Genomic DNA, 21,475 nt, shown 5'->3' on the forward strand with positions numbered 1-21,475 from the left:
ATTAGACTCTGCGAGAACGGAGTGAACCCTCAGGCGCTGGCAAAGGTCGTAAAAGAAATCCAGAAAGAAGTCAAGGCTCTAGAGAATAACGACACAGAATCCTCAAAAGCTCTCAATAAATGAATAAATAAATAATAATTATTTATTTTATATTAAAAATTAATTTATTCATTCAAAAATATTCTTTCACATCGGAATGAGATTTAAGGAAGAATTAGCTGCGTTACTTTGAATAACATGACTGATTTACAGCTCAGTTTTTTCTTTCTTCTGTAAAAAAAAAAAAAAAAAAAAAATGAAATTATTTTATTAATTTTTTTTATTGTAATAAAAATGTTTTGATAATTAATAATTGTAGTTTAAAATTTTACTTGAGCAGAATGTTTCCCGGGATAAATTTGTCCTTCAAGAGTGACATGCTCCAATTCTGGTTGATCTATCAGGAAGTTTTTGGCATCAACTGCTTGTGAGCCTTCACGGAACATAAAAACTGCCCGTTTTGGTTCAATAGGATACCTTTAATCAATTAATTAATTAATTAATATATAAGTAAGAAACATTTTTATAATTTCAATTTTATTATTCATTCTTAAATCTTGTGACTTTTAAATTAAGTACTTAGAAAAATTAAAACATACCTTTCAGCAATAATATGATTATTTTGTAAGCTTCCCTGCCAAAGACGGAAAATATTGTCGGCTTCAGTGTCTGTAAGATCTTTCTTTAAATCAACAAACATCATAATACTTTTGCCGACTTTTGTCATACGTAACAAATTATCTGGATCTGATGCGTCAATCTAAAAAAAATTAATTTAAAAATTTTGAAATTGTTCATATAAAAATCACTTAAAGGAAATATAATTTACCTGTGAGATATCGATTTGCGGTTGCGGGCGCAAATGTTCTGGCAGCTCATCGGGTTCTAATGGCTCTTCATCTTCCTGCAATTAGTTATACAATTAATAAATTATTAAATTATTAAATTAATAATTTATGAATTTATTTATTTAAATAAACAAACCCAATAGCCTAGGCCATTAACAGGGTTAATAATTATATAACGGTTAGTTCATAGAAAAATTTTTTGATGTATACAAGGTGACCTATAGCTAATTTAATAAACAAATAAATTTCATAAATAAATAATATGATATTAAAGATAATATCGAAGTCAGCTGACATCTGATGATTTTTAGGATTTTTATCGACAAATAAATTATTACAATAAAAATTACACGCTAGCTAAGTCAGGATGCATCTATGGGGTAGAAGTCTGGGGTTGGGTGAAGCAAAAGAAGATGGAGCAACTAAGAGGTCGTTACGCAAAAATGATCATGGGTCTAAACAGTAACACCCCGGACTACATCTGGAAAACGGAGGCAAACAGGACAGGAATGGAGTAAGAAGCTAGAAGAAGAGCCTACAGATATATTGTTGATGTATCTGAAATGAAAGATGACAGGTGGCCGAAAATTTGTCTCCGGGAAGAAGTAAGACTAATCCTGAATAAAAACCCCACAAATTTCGGTAGTAGGATGGTGAAAGCGCTACAAGAGACAGAGGAGATGACGACGCTACACAAGAATATGATGGAAAATAAAAACTTGGAGTGGATAGAGACCAAACTAAGCGAGAGCTTAAGAGAGCTAGAAACGAAAATAAGAACAGAAATAAGAGCCAAGGTCGCGTAATCAAGGTATTGGGATAAATATGAAGAGATAACAAGTGAAGAAAATTTTAACAGCTACTGGGAGCAAAAGCAATGGAAGAGCTGGGAAAAATAACAGTGGGCAAGACTGAGAAGCGGTAACCTAGGCAGAGTGGGAAATAAAGGCTACAGTGACACCAGCTGCAGGTTGTGCGGAAAAGCAGAGGAGACACTAGATCACCTGTGGATGTGCGACAAGGCAAAAAGTGCAATAAAGAAAGAGTGGGTAAAAGATATGGAAAACTGGAGAAATGGAAAAGAAGGTACTGAGCTGGAAAGACTCACAATTAATACTCTACAGGGTGAGCTACAGACCGAGATATGCAGATATGCAAGGGAGTTCGAGAAGCTAGTCAGGAAGACGCGAGAAGCCTCACAAGCAGGAGAAAAAAACAGAAGCTAGTGAGGAGAAAAAGTGGTGATACTAAACTAAGCAGTCACTTAGGCTCCTTTTTACTACAGTAAAATGGAGAATAGTAATAGGCACCAAAGATTTATCGTAGGTAATCGATAGGCGCAGGCCAGAAACCTAAAAAAAAAAAGAAAACAACAACAACCAAGGAGCAAGAAGTCCTCGTAGCAGCTACACAACTACCAGGATGAATATTAAAAATTAGTCTTTAAGTAACATAAATTGTATAAAAATCTTTCTCTATGTATATACACATATTGTTTTATACTATATTATTTTATTTTTTTTAATTCATTATCAAATTAATATTTGTAAGCGGAAAGGGATGTAAAAGGCCAATCAGGCAATACATTATATGAAATAAACTACTACTACTATTACAAAAAAAATTTTCTAAAAAATTCCACTTGTAGACGTTAAAAAAATTTTTATTGTTGTTTTTTTTTAGCAGTAATTTATTTATGACATTAAATTTAGCTGTCACTTAACAATTTTTTTAATTTTCTTTAATAAATGAGTTATGGCAAAAGAAAATCATTAAAAAAATGGACTTGTAAAAATTTTAATAAATTAAAAATGCAATTTTTTTAAAATAATTTTTTAAAACAAATTTTTTTGTTAAAAAAAATTAAAAAATTGTCAAATGACAGCTAAATTTACGGCCAGTTTTTCAATCCAGAATAAAATTTTATCCAATGATAAAATATATCTATATATTTCATACATATAAATATACTGGCAATAATAATTTTATCCTGGATAAAATTTTATCTCGGATTGAAAAACTGGCCCTTAATGTCATAATTTATTTGTGGTAAAAATCCAAAAAATGACAGCTATCAGTTAACTTCAGCTTCATTATTAAAATTGGCATGACATTAAAGTTAGCTGTCACTTGACCAATTTTTGATTTTATTTAAAAATTAAATTAATTCTAAAAAATGATTTTGAAAAAATTGCATTTTTAACTTTAAAATTTCTACATGTCTATTGTTTTTCTTATTTTTTAACAAGTTCTAAAAATTATTAAATACCTGCTAAATTAATTTTATGAAAATTATTAATTAATTATTATAATGTTTGTTAATTTTAAGAACTTTTTTAAACAAATAAATTATGGCAAAAAAAAAGTAGAAAAAAAATTAACATGTAGAAATTTAAAAAAATAAAAAATGCAATTTTTTAAAAATAATTTTTTGGAAAAAATTTATGTGTTAAAAAAATCAAAAAATGGCTAAGTAACTGCTAACTTGAATGTCATATTAATTTTCATAAAGTTAGCAGTCACTCGACAATTTTTTAATTTCATTTAACAAAAAAATTTGTTCCAAAAAATTACACTGTTCAGCTACTATAATTTTTAAATGTCAATTTTTTCTTCTCATTATTTTTTACCATAAATCATTTATTACAAAAATTCTTAAAATCACAAAATATCTGCTAAATTAATTTTCATTTCATATAAATAATTTTTACCTCCCACTGGTCGAATAATCTCTCCATATCAGCATCATTCATATCCAAGATACGTTTGTCTTTCCATGACTTAACTTTCTCTTCTCCACAATAAACATTAATTACAAAACATAAACAAATTACAAGCACTAAATTTTGATTCATTTTTTAAAAATTTTTCTCTATTTTTTTTAATATAGTTTTTAGGTTATACACTTTAGATTTTTATTTTTTAATTAAAATTTTACAAACTTAAAAATTTCAAATAGTTTTTTCAATTGTTCTAATTTTAATTAATTAAATAATTATTAAATTAACTTTATTTTTTATTCAATAAATTATTTTAACAACAATTTTCAATTGTTGACGTTCGGTAATTTTTTTCTGACGTTTTAAGTTTTCAATCGTAGATTCTGCGCATGCGCGGGAATTTTTGCGCATGCGCAAAAGTTCCCGCGCATGCGTGCAAGTTTTTTTTTATCTAGAACAAGCAAATTTACGGGAAAAAAAAAATTTGTTTTCAAAATTTAGACCGAAAATATGTTAAAAAAATTAATTTCTAAAGTAAAATTAATTAATTATTATAATAAGTTATTTGATAAAAAATCAAAAAATTAATTTAAGCGTTTACTGACATCTAGTGGAAAAATAACAAACTAAAAGTAGCGATAAAAAAAATTTAAATGTATTTTTTTTGACAGATGTCATTATTAACAGTAATGGCCGCGCAGCTGAACCGACAACCGTAGATAATAACAATAATTACAATAATAACAATATTTATTACAATAATAATAACAATAAGTATGCATAATAATTGAACGTGAAACTATTTTCAAAATTATAAACACTCATCACGCCTTTTGTCAAAGTTTATTGCTTTATTTGACAGTAACAATAATAACAACAATAATAATAAAAATAATAATTCTTCACTGGTAAGCATTTTAATTTTATCAATAAGTTAATGATTTTAAATCGATATGTGACACACATGTTTTTATTAAATTAAATTTACAAAAAAAAAATTTTTTTTTAATTGTGACGCAGTAAATTTTTTTTTTGTTTTATAGATTATCAATTTTTTTGAGATAAGATGGGAGTGATGAGTAATGATTGATAATTTTTTTTTTTTTTTCAACGTTGAAAAAAAAATTTGTGTCAAGTTATTATTTTTAATTAAAGGTAACGTGAGAATTAAAACAAAACAATTGTGTTAATTATTTATTATTTATTAATGACATTTAAGTTAGCAGTCACTAGACAATTTTTTAATTTTATTTAACAAAAAAGTTTTTTCCAAAAAATTATTTTTAAAAAATTGCATTTTATATTTTTTAAAATGTCAATTTTTTTTTTTCTAATTTATTTTTGCCATAATTTATTTGGTAAAAAAAATCTAAAAGTTAATAAATATCTGCTGAATTGATTCTCATTATTTATTGTTATTATGAAAGTGTAAAATTTTTATTATTGATTGTCAGACATTGAATTTTTTTTAAAATTTTATTTTTTAAAAAATATTTTTTTTAACTTAAAATTAATTTCACTAAATTAAAAAAAAAAATATTTTTAATTTATTTGTTAAATTTTTTTTAGTGCCACAAAGTACTTAATGTAATGTGAAAAATTTAAAAAAAAAAAAATGCCAAGTTTAAGAAAAAAAGTCGTAGGATTTATGCGACAACTGTCAATAAGTAACTTAACGGCAGCGGTTGAGAATATTGGTCACAATGACAACACACTGACTCCCAGGTCACCGCCGGCGGATTTTCCTGGTGGTTGTTTTGTGACTCGTTACTTAAATGGGTAAGAACTAAATTTATTTATTTATTAAATAATTTATAAGAGAGTTAATTTTTAACAAAATAAAAAATTTAGATTGGAGGAAAAAATAGAAGGCCCAGTGATTCTCCACGGTCGAAATCCCGAGGAACTCCCGATCAAAGTCTTGGAAAAGCTGGACGACAATGAAGAAGTTTTTGCAGCTTTCACGGGGCCAGATCGTGGGTTGACAACTGTCAATTTGAAGCAGAAGCACTTGAGTATTAGCGATCCGGATGTTGATTACATTGATATTCTTGATCAGAATGATCAGGAAGCTACAGGTAATTTTTTGCTGGTATCTTGGTTGCTTAGATTGAATTAGTGAGATTAAAATTGTTATTTTTGCTGTTGGTCAGCAGAACTTAAATCAGCGCCATCTCTGAGTAGTTACAATGATAGTTCCAACCTTTTAAAATATAATAGAGAAATTTTAATAATTTTTGATTGCTAAAAATTAATATCTAAATTAAAGAATTATTTATTTGCAATTCAAAATATTTTGATAATTTATTTTTTGAGAAGAAATGAAAAATTTTTGAGAAAAAAAAATTATAGTTTCTAAATTCTCTGTTAGATGGCGTTGTAAAGCGGATATGATACTACGTCACTACCCCGCGAAAATACAAATTTAAAAAATAATTTTTTAATTTAAAAATAACCTAACCAAATAAATTATTTAGATATTTTTCCTCTGTTTTGTTATAATAAATTTTTCCAAACTTTTAAAAAATATAAATGTTTGCTGTTGGTGAGTAGAACTTAAAACAGCGCCATTTGTGGATAGTTTCAATGATAGTTCCAACCTTTAAAAATATAATAAAGAACTTTTAATAATTTTTTATTACTAAAAATTAATATTTAAGTTAAAGAATTATTTATTTATAATTCAAAATATTTTGATATTTAATTTTTCAACAAAAAATAAGAAATTTTTGAGAAAAAAAATTGTACGCAGAAAAAAAAATTTTCTCGAATCAAGTATACAATTACTAGCCATGAACACCCGTTTCGCTGGGTCATTTTTAATAGTGAAGTTATTTGTTGATATTAGAAAATTTTTTGGGATGTTTTAAAAGTTGCGAAAACAATCCAGCATATTTTCGACCGATAAGAATACACTTTGGAGCTTTTTACTTTACTCGGAGTTATTCTAGATCATTCTAGAATTTTCTAAGTCACTCTCATTCAATCAGAATCTAAACGTAAATTTTAGAACTTCCCAGATCAATTTAGAATTTTCTAGAACATTCCTCATTTGATCAGAATTTAAACGTAGATTTGAGAACTTCCCATATCATTTTAAAACTTCTCAGATCATTCTAGAAATTTCAAGATCATTCTAGAATTTTCTAGAACATTATCATTTGATCAGAATCTAAACGTAGATTTTAGAACTTTCCAAATAATTTTAGAATTTTCTAGAACATTCTCAATTGATCAGAATCTAAACGTAGATTTTAGAACTTTCCAAATAATTTTAGAATTTTCTAGAACATTCTCAATTGATCAGAATCTAAACATAGATTTTCGAACTTCCCAGATCATTTTAGAATTTTCTAGAACATTCTCATTTGATCAGAATCTAAACATAAATTTTAGAACTTTCCAGATCATTCTAGACGTTTCTGGATCATTCTAGAATTTTCTAGAACATTTTCATTCGATCAGAATCTAAACGTAGATTTTAGAATTTCCCATATTATTTTAGGATTTTCCAGATCATTCTAAAATTTTCTAGAACAATCTCATTCGATCAGAATACAAACGTAGATTTTAGAACTTCCCAGATCATTCTAGAATTTACTAGAACATTCTTATTTGATCAGAATCTAAACGTAGATTTTAGAACTTCCCAGATCATTCTAGAATTTTCTAGAACATTCTCATTTGATCAGAATCTAAACATAAATTTTAGAACTTTCCAGATCATTCTAGACGTTTCTGGATCATTCTAGAATTTTCTAGAACATTTTCATTCGATCAGAATCTAAACGTAGATTTTAGAATTTCCCATATTATTTTAGGATTTTCCAGATCATTCTAAAATTTTCTAGAACATTCTCATTCGATCAGAATACAAACGTAGATTTTAGAACTTCCCAGATCATTTTCGAATTTTCTAGAACATTCTTATTTGATCAGAATCTAAACGTAGATTTTAGAACTTTCCAGATCTTTCTAGAAATTTCTGGATCATTCTAGAATTTTCTAGAACAATTTCGATCAATCAAAACCTTGATATACATATTAAAGCTTTCTAGATCATTCCAGAAATTTCTAGAATAATCCGGACTATTTCAGACCAATGATAGTCTCACATTTTTAAAGTTAACATCTTTCAACCCCTGTATCTTTTACACCCTTATAATTTTCGATTTGTAACCACCATAGTGCGCGATGGGAACCTTGTACCTATTGCCACATATAAACACTTTTCGTCTGCGATACGTAGTTTTGGCTGCAAAGTGAAATATAGGGACACACACCTCCAATTATATATATCGAGATGAAGAACTTAATATTCTTGATTTGAGTAGAAAAATTCTTGATTTAAGGAAATTTTTCTTGATTTAACGAAATTTTACTTGATTCAAGAATTTTTCATCTTAATTCAAGACAATTACCCTCTTCAAAATTATATTCTTGGTTCAAGAATTTTTCTCTTGAATCAAGTTAATTTTTTTTTCAGTGTAGTTTCTAAATTCTCTGTAAGATGGCGTTGTAAAGCGGATATGATACTACGTCACTAACCCGCTAAAATTCAAATCTAAAAAATAATTTTTAATTTGAAAAAGACCTAACCAAACAAATTATTCAAATATTTTTCTTCTATTTTGTTACAATAACTTTTTCCAAACTTTTAAATAATAACAAAATTAAAAAATAATAATGTTTGCTGTCGGTCGGTAGACTTTAAATTAGCGCCATCTCTGGGTAGTTACAATGATAGTTCTAACCTTCAAAAATATAATAGAGAACTTGTAATAATTTTTTATAACTAAAAATTAACATTTAATTTAAAGAGTTACTAGTATACGTTGGGCGCGCATGCGCGTGTCTGAATGTTAGTATGAAATTATATATATTTTCATGCTTAAGATATATTTGACCAATCACGTTACGAATAGTTTGTTTCCTTGTGTATATTTTCATATTTTTCATCTAAATTATTCTTGTGGATTTATTTGCAATTCAAAATATTTTAATAAATCATTTTTCGACGAAAAATGAGAAATTTTTGAGAAAAAAAAATTATAGTTTCTAAATTGTTTGTAAGATGGCGTTGTAAAGCGGATATGCTACTACGTCACCACCCCGCCAAAATTCAAATGTAAAAAATAATTTTTAATTTAAAAATGACCTAACTAAATAAATTATTCAAATATTTTTCCTCTATTTTGTTATAATAACTTTTTCTAAACTTTTAAAAAATAATAAAATTAAAAACCAATAAATTTTTACTTATCATCAGCAAAAACTCACTAATTTAATTTAAGAAAGTGTTAAAGTGCTTTTTTGAAGTTTTTTAACCTTAAAAATTCTTTAAAATCTGAAGAATTACTTAAAAATAATAAAATTTCAATATCAATAACTAATAATTTATTTTCTTAGCACTTCAAATAAATAAATATATATGTAAAAAAATAAAACTAAAATATTAACGCAGTTAACACATCAATGGATTGCATTTTTTCTGTGGCTGACAATCGTTGGCTGCTGATCCGTACAAACGAGTCATGCCCGATAGACAACAGTACCATAAAGATCCGAGCTGCTGGGAAGCTATACGAACCAGACAAGAAGTACTCTGCTGAAAATAACGAGTACACGTTCCAAGAAGTTGACCAGAAAAATTCTAACGTAAATTTGAACGGGAAGAAAATTACCGGCGTGAAATTTCTCTGTGAAGATGATAAAAAGAGTGATGATTTTGTGGACATGGCGACTATCGATGAGGGAATTCAAGCCTCGAGTGACAGCGGGGACAATGTTGACAACTCGGATGATGATAACAAAATTGACTTGATCCGCGTGTCTGATGATACGCTTGGTAACATAACCCCGACAGATGTTGATGTAAATGATATTATTCCGCCGCCAAAGGATTTTGCAAATGACATGATACCACTGAGAAAATCTAAAAGTGCTCCGGCGCCCTTCAAAAATGCTCAAAAAGGTTCTGATTGAAAAAGTTGCTTTTTTTCTGTCGAGCATGCTAGTTCTTCTTTTTTAAAAATTGCCAATTATTTCTTCACTAGGAAATTAAAAGAAGAAAAAAAATTAAAGCTTCGCATGGTTTTTATTTGCATATATATATTTATTTATTTGTATAATCTTTTCAAAATTGCATTACATGCTTGAAGAGGCATGTCTTCAAGAAAATCTATATTATTAAGAGAATAAGAAAAATTTTGTATCCAGAATAGTCATATGATAAAATCGGTTTTTTTAGTTAAATTTAGTGTCATTGCAAAAGTCGCGATTTGAATTTGTGCCTTTTCAAGATTTCATGTCATTCTGACAGATAGTCAATTTACGATGATTAGGCTGCATTCGAAAATTCTCTATCTCTAGATATATAATTAAGAAATGACCTTGTATCTTGAGAAATATTGACATTTTTAAAGATATAAGCTTATCCCGATGTTATAGTCATCGAGACCTTTCATTTGAGTACCCACATCAATTTTTCATATATTTTATATATTTATATATATGTATATATGAAAAATATAATGGTCATTCTCAGTTAAGACGTAAATTCGACGTCCACGGTTAAAAATCATCTTTTTTAAAAAAATTTAATTATCTCTTGAAGTTCGTGCTCATGTAAGTGGTCACTCAAATTCATTTCTTAATTTTATTTTATTTAGTCACAATTTTATCTCAAAGTCAGAAAACATCTCTCCCCTGGCTTGTCCCCGGGCTGATTCTGTTTATATATTAGTAATTTAAAGTGCTTAGAAATCAAATAGATTATTTAAATTATATATTTCAACAAAATAAATTGAATAAATTCTCGTAATCAAGCGAGTAAAATTGCATGATATTTTTTTTTTCCTAAAAAAAAATTACGTTTAAGTTTGTCCCCCACATTTTGCGTCTCGTCCCCTGGCATGTTTATTTTCCTGTAAAATCGGCATTTGTTTACCGACTCGCGGAAATTAAAGACCTTGAACGAACGTCGTTTAGTTTATACTTTGTAGTCAGGACCACTTGAACTAGTTGCGCAGTCATTTTGTTATTTATTTCATTACTGATACTCTGTGGATACAGTTAAGAACGAGTGAATGGAGTCTCTCCCCTGGTAAATTTTATTCTAAAAATATTTATCTAAAAATTTTAATTCATCTGTATGTTTACTTCTTTTTGTATATAGATTCTAAGTTTTCTTGGTTAATCACGCACAATAAATATATTTGTGATTACTTCTGTTTTTGTTACTAAAAAGTATCTCCCCTGTTCATATCTCCCCTGTCTTGTAAAGGCCAGGGGAAAGACACGAAATCCAGGGGAGATATGAAAACTTCAAACTAGAATTGTTTTTGCTATTTTTTTATTATTTAAAGGTTGCATATTCACAGCATAGTTCATTGAAAAAACTCGATTATGTTTTTTTTACATACTGTTTATCAAGTATCTCACCTGGTTTCTTATAAAACAAGATAAAATTAATAAATTGACTGACCGCCTTGCAGACACGTTTAAACGCCATATTAAAGCAAATTTTAAGGGAGTTGGGAAAGAACGGATAGGGGAAAGGGGGGGACCTACTCAGTGGGAATTTTTCCGTAATTGAAAAAATAATCAGACAGCCCAGACCAGTGTGGCCAGATCGTGCGATTTTTTTACCCCCACTTTGTACCGCTTTTCAATGTAGTCAGATGAGAGTGGCCTACAAAGTGGGGGTAAGAAAAGAGCACGTTCTGGCCACACTGGCCCAGACTGGGAATCGAATGATTGTTTTGATCGAAACATTATAAAATTTAATTAAATTTTCAAATTTTTTGTCGTGCCGCGTTTTATCAATAAGCGATTTACGTCTTAACTGAGAATGACCCATATCAATAATGCCTGTGGGTACTCAAATGAAAGCTCTTGATGAGTGTAATATGGAGATGAGCTTATATCTTTAAAAATATCAATAATTAAGAAATGACTTTGTTTCTTGTCAATTACTAACATTTTTAAAGATATAGGCTCACCCCGACATTACACTCATCGAGACCTTTCATTTGCGTACCCACATCAATTTTTCATAGATTTATATATATATATATATATATATATATATATATATATATATATATGTATGTATGAAAAATATATCAAAATGCACGTGGGTACTTAAATGAAAGCTCTTGATGAGTGTAACATCGGGATAAGCTTATATCTTTAAAGATATTAATAATTAAGTAATGACCTTGCATCTTGTGAACTATTGACATTTTTAAAGATATAAGCTCATTCTGATAATATACTTATGAAGCCCTTTCATTTGAATATCCACATGAATTTTTTATTATATATTTTATGTATTGTATCTTTCACAAATATCATATATATATATATATATATAAAATATATAAAAAAATGCATGTGGGTACTCTAATGAAAGCTATTGATCATTGTAACATCGGCATGAGCTTATATCTTTAAAAACGTCAATAGTTAAGAAAGTACAGTGCAATTTAATAAAAGTCATTATTTCAAAAGCAAAATTTTATTTATTTATAGTCTACAAGTCATGGCAGTCAAATAGTGACTGCAAGGTTGCTAGTAAATATTAATAATGTAATTTTAATTATTAATTTTTTTCAGCTTCGCTGTCAAGCAACGAGATGATAGCGGGAATTGAAAACTGGTTTCTACCTCACGAACTAGCCTATGGAATTGCGACGACTTTGTACGAGAAAAATCCGACCAATAATGTAACCAATGGAGAACCTATTGCAGACTGCTTTGGGATCGCTGCGCGACCTAATGCAGCCATTTTGATTCTAGCCGATGGTGTCAACTGGGGTATGTTATTTTATATAGAAGCTCGATGATATTTAGAAGATTAGTAAAAATTATTGGGATGAAATATAAAGAAGAAGTATATAATTTATTTGCTTAAGCAATTTTTAAATAAAAAAATTTTTTTTTAATTCGAATTTTGGCGGGGTAGTGACGTAGTATTATATCCGGTAAGCAACGCCATCTTACAGAGAGTTTAAGAACTATATTTTTATGTTGTTTTCTAAAAATAATAAATTGATTTTTGTAGTTTAGATTAGATTTTAGATGAAATAAATTAATAAATTTTTAATAAACATTAAAAAAACTACTTATGTAAAATAATAATTGATAAAAAACGCGGATTCACAAATATTTGACTGATCAATATTTAATAAAAATATTTTATCAGACCCCGACAAGTTATTAGTATTATATTTTCAAGCTGATATCAACATAATTAAAAATTATTCAAGAAAATAATCATTTTTTTTAATTATTTAGTATGATGAAAAAAAATGATCATTAAATATATCTCAAATAAATAATTTTTCACGTATAAATTGTAAGCGATAATAAATTGATATAATTTTTTTATATTACCGACGGTCGGTACTAAAAAATTTTCATCTTCAAGGTGTGAAAGCCAGCTTAGCAGCGCGCTCAGCCGTCCATGGAAGTATGGAGTACCTGAACAAAGCTTTGTTCACTCCGGCAAATAACAGTGGCGTAACGACAACAAAAGATGTGTTTGTTGCACTACTCCGTTCATTCCACGCCGCTCACTCGATGATTCTTCAAGAACAAGGGATGCTTACCACCCTGACTGTTTGCGTTGTCCTGCCAATTACAAGCTCTGATCCTAGCAAACATAAAAAATATGTTGCTTGTACTTGTAATGTTGGCGATAGTCTTGCTTATGTTTATTCCAAGTAAGTAATTCATTATCAATTTATTAGATTTTAAATTTCGCGCCAAAATGTTTTACAAAAATCCTAAAGATGTCGTCAGTAGCTTTTGACGATGATTTTTCTTAACCAAGATGGCGGATCACCAGTTTTAAGACTTTTTTGTTGTTTATAATTAAACTAAAAGAATTTAGAGTGTAATTTTTTGCGAAATTATTTTTTGGTATGGTATAAGTTTTAAAAAAATTTAAGATTGAAAATTTGAAGACTTGAAAAAAAAATTTTTAGTTACTATTAAGATGTTATAACTTTTTTTTTTTTTTTTAAATAGAAAAACTAGAGTTGGAGAAATAACGGAAAGGTCTTATAATTATTTTAATTAATTTTTAACGAACAATACTAATAATAATAATAATAGTAATAATAGTGAACAATCATTGAGTATTCATAATAATCGAACAAATTACGAAAATGAACACTAATTTTTATCTAATTTAAAAAAAATGTTACTTATATTTATGAGATTTAAAGAAGAACGGGGAATAATGAGATTATTAATTAACAATTATTAAGATTTGGCGATTAAAATAATAATAATTTTAATTTTTACCGACAAAATTTGAGTAAACAAATTACTTCCTGAAATTAGCACAATCCAGAGATACGGCAGTGTTCAGCGCCAAGTAAAATTTCACTTGGCGGCGCTAGTATCAAAAGACCGCGCAGCAGTTCCGATTGTTCCAACTGTTCCAATTGTTCCATGAGCGTATTTTTAACCAAAAACCAAAAATTAAATGAACAATTTGTTCTAAAAAATACTTAATTATAATAATCGACAAATTACTTATAAAATATCATAATTCTACCTGAGATTAAATTTAATTAATTATAAGTAAAAATATTCATAATAATAACTTGGTCATTATCTATCAAATAATTAACTGAAAGTACATTAATTAGAAAAATTGGAAAAAAAAATTTTGAGTTATCATTAAGAGGATATTTTTTTTTTTTTTTTTTTTTTTTTTATAGGAAAACTGGAGTTAGAGAAATAACGCGAGGATCTCATGATATTTATTGCATGCGTGACATGCGCGACGCATTAGGAGCACTGGGACCTGTTGACGGATGCAATCCAGAACTGAATAATCTAACTCTAGCAATGACAGAAGTTGATGAGTCAGACATTGTATTTTTAACAAGCGACGGAATTTCTGATAATTTTGACCCCGTGGTGGGTAAATTTGCCATACTGCCTGCCAATAGCCATAGTAGTAATAGTCAGCGTCCGGGAAGGAGTGACGCCAGACATCACACGCGCATGCGCAGCAGTTGTTCCGACAACAATGACTTGCCAGTGGTCGAAGCTTATCAGCGACACGAACTTACGTTGCTGCGCATGGAAGACTTACTATCACGAGGAGTTTCTGGTGACGGTCCACCCTGCAATAGTGCCAAAAAATTGTGCGAGTTGGTACTCGATTTTGCTGTAAGTTTTTTATATTTTTTTAATTATATTAGTCACCTTATAAGCGCCGGTTGATAAACACAATTTTTATCCCAACATAAAATTGAGATGAAATATGTGAAGCCAATGTAGTCGTAGTATGATTGGGCTAATATATTATAAGCATGAAAATATATGCAAACACTATATTCAAGTGCGCGCTTGCGCGTGCACGTTAAATCTCGTTTATTTTATAAAACAAAGTAATAAAATGACTTCGCTATGTTTTTGACTCGTGCGGTTAAATAAAAAAATTTGGCAGCAACAAGTTGTTGTGCCTTCATAGCAGATAAATTTAAAAATTATATAGAGTAATAAATTTAATTTAATAAATAATTATTGTTAATAAATTATTTAAGTTATTTTGTGCAATTTATTTAAGAACTAAAATTATTCTTTCTAATAAACATCAATTTTGAAAGTAAAGTTAGAAAATGAATTCTAACAAAGTTTCTATCTCTTTATTTTTTCCCAGCTGCACGGAAAAAAGAAAAATAGAAAAATTACGTTTTATAATGTAACGTGGCGCTCCGTGATAAAAACTGAAAAAATTATAGTTTCAGATTGTAACTATTACAGATTTTATAAGAATTACATTGTAGAATGTAATATTTACATTGAAAGCTCTGACAATTAACATTCAAAGTTTGAATTTAGAAAAATGTTATTTCGAACTATAATTTTTATAGTTTTGAATACGACGGGACACATTACTATTTATAATATAATTTTTCGAGTTTTCTTTTTTCCGTGTGTTCTTCTGGCATTGCCGAATCATCGGTAATGTAAATCGCACTCGATAAACAAGATAAAAAATTAAAGTTTAACTTTAATTATTTAGATAATTACATCGATAACTTAATATTGTTTGAATGTCATCATGTTTTAAATTTATTAAAGTTTATTGCATATAGTTTTTTATTTCTTAAAGATTGAGAGGTTAATATAGAAAAAAATAAAAAAAACGAAAGCATGTCAGCCATGAGAACCTGTCTATAAGACTTTTTTAATTAATAATTTACTATTTAATATTTCCACGTCGTGCATTTAACTTTTTAATGCTTAAAATTACAATGCTATGTATCTGCATAACTTTACCTTTTTTAGAAGTTGCATAAAACAGAAAAAAAAATTTTTCTTGAAAAAACAAAAAACACAGTTCTAAAAATCTCAGGATCTTTTAAGATCAGTGCAAGGTATTATACAAAAAAAATTGAGCCAAAATTTTAATGTCAACCGTCATTTTTGACCATTTTTAAAAATTCAAAATTTGACAAATTTAACATTTTTCAAAATTTTTTTTTCAATAGCCCTAAGTGTCCCCTTTCAAACAAATGAAAGGCCATTCCTGTATCTATAATAGCGTTCGAAATATTACAAAAACAAAATTGAAAAACTGGAAGAATCGCGAAATTTTGAATTTGCATATCTTTTGAAAAAAATTTTTTTATTTTTTTTCCTTTGGCAGAACTTTGTTATATGATAAAAGAAAACTTCTGACCAAAATTCATCCAAATTCATCCGATTAATCGAAAGGGATCGATTCCAACTATTAGTCGATTTGACATGGAATGACCCAATAGAATAAAATAAAATTTTTTGATTAGTGTAAAATAAAGCTTAATTAATTATAGATAGTTATTGTTGATAATTTATAATTTATACCTATAAGAAGACTTGACGAATTTCCAAAACGAAGTAAGTAGTAAATAGTAAAATATTTGAGCAAGCCCTTGGGCAAGACCAAGACTGAGTACGCAAGAACAAGACCAAAACCAAGACTGAATATGCAAGACTCAGACCAAGACCAAGACTACAAGTATTTGAGCAAGACCAATACCAAGACTGGACAAGCAAGACCAAGACTGTCCTGGTCTTGGTCTTGGTCTTGTTTTGCTCATCACTATGCATCTTGAGCAAATCTTGAGCAAGTCACGCTTCAACATTTGCTGTTAGTTTTTGGTTCACAAATGCTTTAGAAATGAACAAATTACTGAAAATTACGAATCTTGAGCAAATCTTGAGAAAGTCATGGGTAAGTGTCTGTTGTGAGTTTCTGATTCAAAAAATCTGTCAGAAAGTTTTTCAATGCACATTGCATTAGACTTGTCTCATATTCTTGCAAAAGATATTTGGAACTAGTTATGTATAAATCTTGAACCAATTCTTTTTACATGAACTTGAGCAAGACCCACATGTAAAAAAAGATACTAGCAACTAGGGGTTTTGCTCAAGACACTGGCACCTAAATCTTGCTCAAGCACATGGTACATGGGAAGGAGATAAAAAATGTAATTTTTGAAAATTAATATCTAAGTAACTAAACGGTGAATCTTTTTAAAATTTTGGGATTAGATAAATTACGTATTTATTTATACGTATACTTAATTTCAAAGCTCAAAGTTGGAAATTATTTTTCACATTAGATTCGCTTGAACTTCCTTAAACTTGGAAAATTTATTTAACATCAGCTAATTTTATTTCCGTGCAGGTTCGTATTACAGCCGCCAAAAGACGTATTTTAGAAGACGCTGACCTATACTACAGCCAACACAAAGACGGACAGTTGGTACAACTGTCAAAGCTAGAGCAGCGCTCTCGCAGGAAAAAAATGCTTGACAAAATGTCAATGGTGCCAGGTAAATTGGACCACGCAACAATAGTTGCCTACGTTGTCGGTTCATTCAAAAATACTGATTGAACAATTTTATTACACTATACCTAAACTCCAAATTTTATCGCAATACAATATTTGTTAAATATTTTTTTCTTATATATTTATATTAACATTTACAGATTTTCTATAAATATTTAATTATTATTATATTTACCAAGTAGTATATACTAATGTCCTATTAATCAAAAGTTATTAATCTCACTTATTAATAATTATTGTATTAATTAATTAATTCACTGCCTAATTAATTATTTTCGAGGCCTACGGATTAAATAATAGGAATTGGATTTTAATTGTTTATTATTAATAAACTGATGAGAATCAATATTGACTTATTGACGTAATAAACTATTGATAATAATGACAGTAATTACTATATATTATATATTATACTATATATAAAAATAATTGATATTTTTGTAGAAACAATAGAATATAAAAAATTTAATTACGTAAACTTCCTGTTGAGAAAAACAAAGTATAAATTTATTTATTTTATGTCTATTAATTGCACAATTAATCGAGGCAGCTTACAAAATAATTATTAATTTCTTTGTAATAATTATTATTATCATTGTTGGTATTATTGTGATCATAGATTTATTGTAAGTTAATCATTTTTCTATGTTACTTATTTTTATTACATATCGTCACATTTTTTACTTGTATTTGTATATCTTTTTATATTTTCATTTGTAATTAATCTAAGTATTAATAAAGCTATGATTTGTTTAAATCTAAAAAAGTGTGGATTTATTTTGCAACTAGCAACCTTACAGTCACTATGTGACTGCCGTGACTTGTGAACTATAAAAAAATGAAATTTTGCTTTATTAAATAATGAATTTTGTAAAATTGCACTGTACTTTCTTAAAGATATAAGCTCATCCCGATGTTACACTCGTCAAGAGCTTTCATTTGAGTACCCACATCAATTTTTCATATATTTATATATACTATATATATCTATATATGAAAAATATATCAAAAATGCATGTGGGTACTCAAATGAAAGATCTTGATGAGTGTGACATCGGGGTGAGCTTATATCTTTAAAAATGTCAATAGTTCACTAGATACAAGGTCATTTCTTAATAATTGACATTTTTCACGATGTAAACTCATTTCGATGTTACACTCATCGAGACCTTTCATTTGAGTACCCACATGGCATTTTTTATGTATTTCATATATATGGTATTTATGAAATATAAATAACATATAAAATATACTAAAAGTTCAAGTGGGTACTTGAATTTAATGATTTTTGTTAAATTGCACAGTACTTTCTTAAATATTGACGTTTTTAACGATGTAAGCTCATCCCGATGTTACAATTATCAAGGGCCTTCATTTGAGTACCCTCATGCATTTTTGATATATTTTTCATATATTTGTATATATAATATATATTTTAAAGATATAAGCTCATCCTGATGTTGCACTTATCAAGTGCTTTCATTTGAGTATCCACAATCATTTTTGATAGATTTTTCATATATCGACGTTCTTATTAGCAAATTGTCTAACTCCATTTTAGAGAATCTTCCATTTGTATGAAAAAAACAATCAGTTCAAAGTTTATTATCACTTTAAAAAACCATTTAATATCATTAATATCTAATAGAGATATAATATTTTAGTTTGAATCATTGAAATAATTTATAATTGGACTATTGCTTCATCAAAATGTTAAAAAATCACCCTCTAAAAAATAAGGAGAGGCAAATTGCTAATTAGACCGTCGATATATATATATATATATATATATATATATATATATATATATATATATATATATATATATTAGAGTGGTCCAAAAAAAAAAAGTTTTTTGCCTATCATCTTAAAAGCTTCTCTAAGGTATAAAAAAAATTCCCTTCAAAGCGCAGCTTGATATCTCAATTCTTCATGAAGCTCAATGAATTTTTATTTTCCCATTTAAATAACACGTAAAAAAATTTTATTTACGTTTTTATCCAGCAATAATACGAAAAAAAATTTTTTTGTATTTTTCCTCAATTATTCTTGTAGGAAATTTAATTCTCTACAAAAAAGTACTGAGGTAGTTTCTTCGTAATCTTAACGAGTAAAAAGTTATTGAGCTTTAAATACTTGCACAAAAAAAATTTGAACGAAGATAGTTTCAAAGCAACTTTTCGAAAACTTTTCGGTAACTGCATGTATTTATTTCAAAATTTATCAAACTAGACTGTTTCTAATATAATTAACACATGTCTTTTGGTGAAGTATTAACTGTGAATGATGAATAATTTCTCTCATTACAATTTGGATATTTTTTCCTATGAGCAGTGATTTATTAAAATTGAACTTGAATTTCATTACGGAATCTGAATCAAGAGCAAGCTAGTACTTCCGGATGTATACCGAATTTAATTTTTTTATTTAAGAAGATGTAGGACAGGTAGAACAGGTGAATATTTAAATTTTGAACATGATGCTGGGACGCTTTTTGACCGAATGAAAAATCACGAAACTTTGCAGGAGTACGTAAATAGAAGTCCTTCGTGAATTGATTCTTTTATTTTTAAATTTAATCATTGAAAAAAAAAATGATAAATAAACAAGTAGAGTTAGTGCGGAAAACTGCCTTATCTCAGGAGTCATCACATATTTAAGTAAATAAGCTTGACTATAAAAAATTGCTAATAAACATACAACCAATATAATCTTTGAGACTGATTTAATTTTTGGTTATTTCTTATTTTAGTTTATATGACTTATAAGACATAATTATTAAAATGCAGCTAGGTTGAAGTAAAAACTAATTGTCAACAAAAATTTAATTTACTATATATCTTCATGTAGGCCGCAAGAGAGTGCTAAAAGTAAATTATCTAGTTTAATTTTTTAAGCAGTGGTTAGAGTATTTACAAAGTCTGGTAATCTCCTTCAGTGCATTTAACATGTGGTTCAAATAAACAAACCGATATATTGAATTGTCATTTGTTATCACTGGTCCAGACTGAATGACCGATATCAGACTGTATACTATGTTTTTAAGAAAAAAATATAAATGACTTAATCAAATACTTTAAAACAGAAAATGTGATACAACATGGATTCTAAAATCATATCTGATTAAATTTTCTTTTATTGCGAATATTTAAAGCTTAATAACTTTTACTTGTTAGGATTACGAAAAACTACCTTAGTACTTTTTATAGAGAATTAAATTTCCTACAAGAATAATTGACGAAAAATACAAAAAAAAATTTTTCGTAGTTTTACCGGATGAAAACGTAAATAAAATTTTTGATGTGTTATTTAAATGGGAAAATAAAAATTCATTGAGCTTCATGAACAATTGAGATATCAAGCTGCGCTTTGGAGAGAATTTTTTATACCTTAGAGAAGTTTTGAAACAGCAGCACTTGAAAAAAAAAAAAATAAAAATGTTTTTGGACCACTCTAATATATATATATATATATATATATATATATATATATATATATATATAATATATAAATATATGAAAAATTGATGTGGGTACTCAAATGAAAAGTCTCGATGAGTGTAATGTCGGGGTGAGCTTATATCTTTAAAAAAGTCAATAGTTCACAAAATAAAAGGTCATTTTTTAATTATTGATATTTTTCACGATGTAATTTCATTTCGATGTTACACTCATCGAGACCTTTCATTTGAGTACCCACATGCCATTTTTTATATATTTTATATATATGGTATTTGTGAAATATATATAATATATAAAATATACTAAAAATTCAAGTGGGTACTTAAATTTAATGATTTTTGTTAAATTGCACTGTACTTTCTTAAATATTGCCGTTTTTAAAGATATAAGCTCATCTTGATGTTACACTCATCAAGAGCTTTCATTTGAGTACCCACATCAATTTTTGATATATTTTTCATATATAGATATATATGATATATATAAATATATGAAAAATTGATGTGGGTACTCAAATAAAAGGTCTCGATGAGTATTATG

At 27.9% G+C, this 21,475-nt stretch overlaps 2 protein-coding genes across 3 annotated transcripts; one reads left to right on the forward strand and one right to left on the reverse strand.

The window, feature by feature from the left end:
• Nucleotides 1–145: 145 nt before the first annotated feature.
• LOC123264169 (LDLR chaperone boca) lies at nucleotides 146–3,799 on the reverse strand. The gene is made up of 5 exons (XM_044727323.1): nucleotides 3,599–3,799; nucleotides 869–943; nucleotides 639–799; nucleotides 372–516; nucleotides 146–270 (listed from the first exon to the last, which is right to left on the reverse strand). The coding sequence occupies exons 1-5, from the start codon at nucleotides 3,740–3,742 to the stop codon at nucleotides 247–249; spliced, it is 549 nt and encodes a 182-aa protein (XP_044583258.1). The 5' UTR covers nucleotides 3,743–3,799; the 3' UTR covers nucleotides 146–246.
• Nucleotides 3,800–4,200: 401 nt separating this feature from the next.
• Nucleotides 4,201–17,857, forward strand: LOC123264167 (PP2C-like domain-containing protein CG9801). Of its 2 annotated transcripts, XM_044727320.1 has the most exons (8): nucleotides 4,201–4,515; nucleotides 5,177–5,386; nucleotides 5,459–5,685; nucleotides 9,072–9,581; nucleotides 12,227–12,427; nucleotides 13,041–13,335; nucleotides 14,344–14,800; nucleotides 17,310–17,857. In XM_044727320.1, exons 2-8 carry the CDS (start codon nucleotides 5,223–5,225, stop codon nucleotides 17,517–17,519), a joined length of 2,064 nt encoding a protein of 687 aa, XP_044583255.1. In that variant the 5' UTR covers nucleotides 4,201–4,515; nucleotides 5,177–5,222; the 3' UTR covers nucleotides 17,520–17,857. The 2 variants fall into 2 exon arrangements, with proteins under 2 accessions (XP_044583255.1, XP_044583256.1); XM_044727321.1 differs by lacking the exon at nucleotides 9,072–9,581 and having other exon boundaries at nucleotides 4,206–4,515; nucleotides 17,310–17,662.
• The last annotated feature ends 3,618 nt before the right edge of the window (nucleotides 17,858–21,475 follow it).

This window comes from Cotesia glomerata, linkage group LG4 (genome assembly GCF_020080835.1).
Source record: "Cotesia glomerata isolate CgM1 linkage group LG4, MPM_Cglom_v2.3, whole genome shotgun sequence".
In the NCBI taxonomy this organism is placed as follows: domain Eukaryota; kingdom Metazoa; phylum Arthropoda; class Insecta; order Hymenoptera; family Braconidae; genus Cotesia; species Cotesia glomerata.

Coding starts and splice junctions, on each gene's coding strand:
- LOC123264169 (XM_044727323.1), bottom strand. CDS start 3,742: ATGAATCAAAATTTAGTGCTTGTAATTTGTTTATGTTTTGTAATTAAT. Junction 944..3,598: donor GATTATTCGACCAGTGGGAG/GTAAAAATTATT, acceptor AACTAATTGCAG/GAAGATGAAGAGCCATTAGA. Junction 800..868: donor CGCAAATCGATATCTCACAG/GTAAATTATATT, acceptor AATTTTTTTTAG/ATTGACGCATCAGATCCAGA.
- LOC123264167 (XM_044727320.1), top strand. CDS start 5,223: ATGCCAAGTTTAAGAAAAAAAGTCGTAGGATTTATGCGACAACTGTCA. Junction 5,387..5,458: donor GTGACTCGTTACTTAAATGG/GTAAGAACTAAA, acceptor TAAAAAATTTAG/ATTGGAGGAAAAAATAGAAG. Junction 14,801..17,309: donor AGTTGGTACTCGATTTTGCT/GTAAGTTTTTTA, acceptor ATTTCCGTGCAG/GTTCGTATTACAGCCGCCAA.